Source organism: Arachis ipaensis, chromosome B10, assembly GCF_000816755.2.
Source record: "Arachis ipaensis cultivar K30076 chromosome B10, Araip1.1, whole genome shotgun sequence".
NCBI lineage: Eukaryota > Viridiplantae > Streptophyta > Magnoliopsida > Fabales > Fabaceae > Arachis > Arachis ipaensis.
In genome coordinates, this window is record NC_029794.2 from 134,424,474 (window position 1) to 134,426,268 (window position 1,795).

The window sequence follows — 1,795 nt, forward strand, 5'->3', positions numbered from 1 at the left end:
TATTTGTCATCAAATATTTTATGATATAAGAACACTGTAAGAATCCAATGAGTGGCATATGAAATTGATGAAACTTAAAGATCATCATGATGTTGGGCACTTTATTATTGCTTTATTGACTTGATGACTTAGATGGATCAAAGATAGATACAATGTTTTAAAACATGGTGAAAACAGGTGAAGTCGACTTCGCGTGAAGTTGATATCTGAGAGTCGTTAGATGAAAATTTAGTCAAATCAGTCAAATTATCTAACGACTCTTATGTATCAACTTCACGTGAAGTCGATTGCACCTGAGTTTCCACCTTAAAACATTCAAAGAAAACCCTTCTCCTTGCAGCATTCAATTGCATCTTCAAACATTTCCTCCAAGCTATACTTGAACACAAATCCAGCATCTGTGAGCTTCTTTGAGATCAATTCTGGTTGCTTCACTCCTTTAATTTCTCTCACCTCACTACATTAATAATCATTATTTACTTATATTTTTAAAATTATACTATACATTTGAATAAAGTGGTACGAAGATATATCAAAATCGTTCAAACTTTATAAAATTTATCTTAGTTGTTCTATATATGAAATATTATAATTTAATATATATATAATTATTTTCTATATAGACAGAAAATATCAATTTTATTTATTGATGCTTATATGATCAGTCATATACTAAGTTGATTAACTTTTTTTTAATTAAAAAGTTGATATGTTTAGATAAAGATCGTATGAAGTTGATATTTGAGAATTGTTAGATGATTTGATAAATTTGATTAAATTATTATTTAACAGTTATCAACTATAAATTTTGTATAAAGATAACTGTATGTACGTAAATATTCACCTTAAAAAAACATATTTATATATATTGAAATTGGGTTAATAGTCAAATTAGTTTATGAAAAATAAGACATTTTTTAAATTTATCTCTAAAATTTTTTTTCAATCAAATTAGTATTTCAAAGATTGCGAATTAACCATATTTTTGTCCTCCAGTTACTCTATTAACAATTTTCTTTGAAGATTGATGTTGTAAAACATTAATGATAACATTATATAATACCTGATATATCTAATCGGATATTAAATAAATATATTTATAAAAATTTATTAATTTAGTCATTTTTTCTAGTTACAAAAATCTTATTCCTAATCTGACCTAGTAACTAAATTGATAGATTTTTGTAAACATATTTAATTTAGTTAATATCTAATTGAACATATTATGTGTCATGTATGTTATCAGTTAACATTTTACATTATTAATCTTTAACGAAAATTGTGAATTGAATAATTAAATGACAGATATGATTAATTCGTAATCTTTAAAACACTAATTTAATTGAAAAAAAAATAAAAACAAATTAAAAAAATATTTTATCTTTGAGAGATTAATTTCCCTATTAACCTGATTGAAATTAGAAGAGAACTCACTCTAAAGTTGGTATTTGAAATTGTGGATACTTGGCAGAAAGAAGTTGAGAAATTTGTTGAATAGATACAATGAATGGAGAACAATTATATCTGCCTTTTGGATTAGGATGCTCAAGCAGGAATATATGAGCTCTTGCCACGTCATCAACATGTGCCATATGCATACGTGTAACACCAATTTCATCCTTCTTCCCTGCACCACAAGTATACATTTTTTTCTTTTTACTAATAAGAATAAACAAGAGGAACATTGCTAAAATTATTTATTAATCTATTTATGGATATGTTATGTGGACATTTTCGCTTCACTTTTTTACTTGATTTGACTCTTCAACAAATAAATTTTCTGCTGATCATTTCA

The 1,795-nt window shown here is 25.5% G+C and overlaps 1 protein-coding gene across 1 annotated transcript in view; it reads right to left on the reverse strand.

Annotated features, from left to right (window-relative positions):
• Nucleotides 1-1,795, reverse strand: part of LOC107624299 (vestitone reductase) — a gene marked incomplete in the record, with an annotated part of 3,935 nt that continues 2,140 nt past the window's right edge. Inside the window, 2 exon segments of the mRNA XM_021113573.1 lie at nucleotides 1-457; nucleotides 1,435-1,627. Coding sequence (XP_020969232.1) covers nucleotides 316-457; nucleotides 1,435-1,627 — 335 coding nt within the window.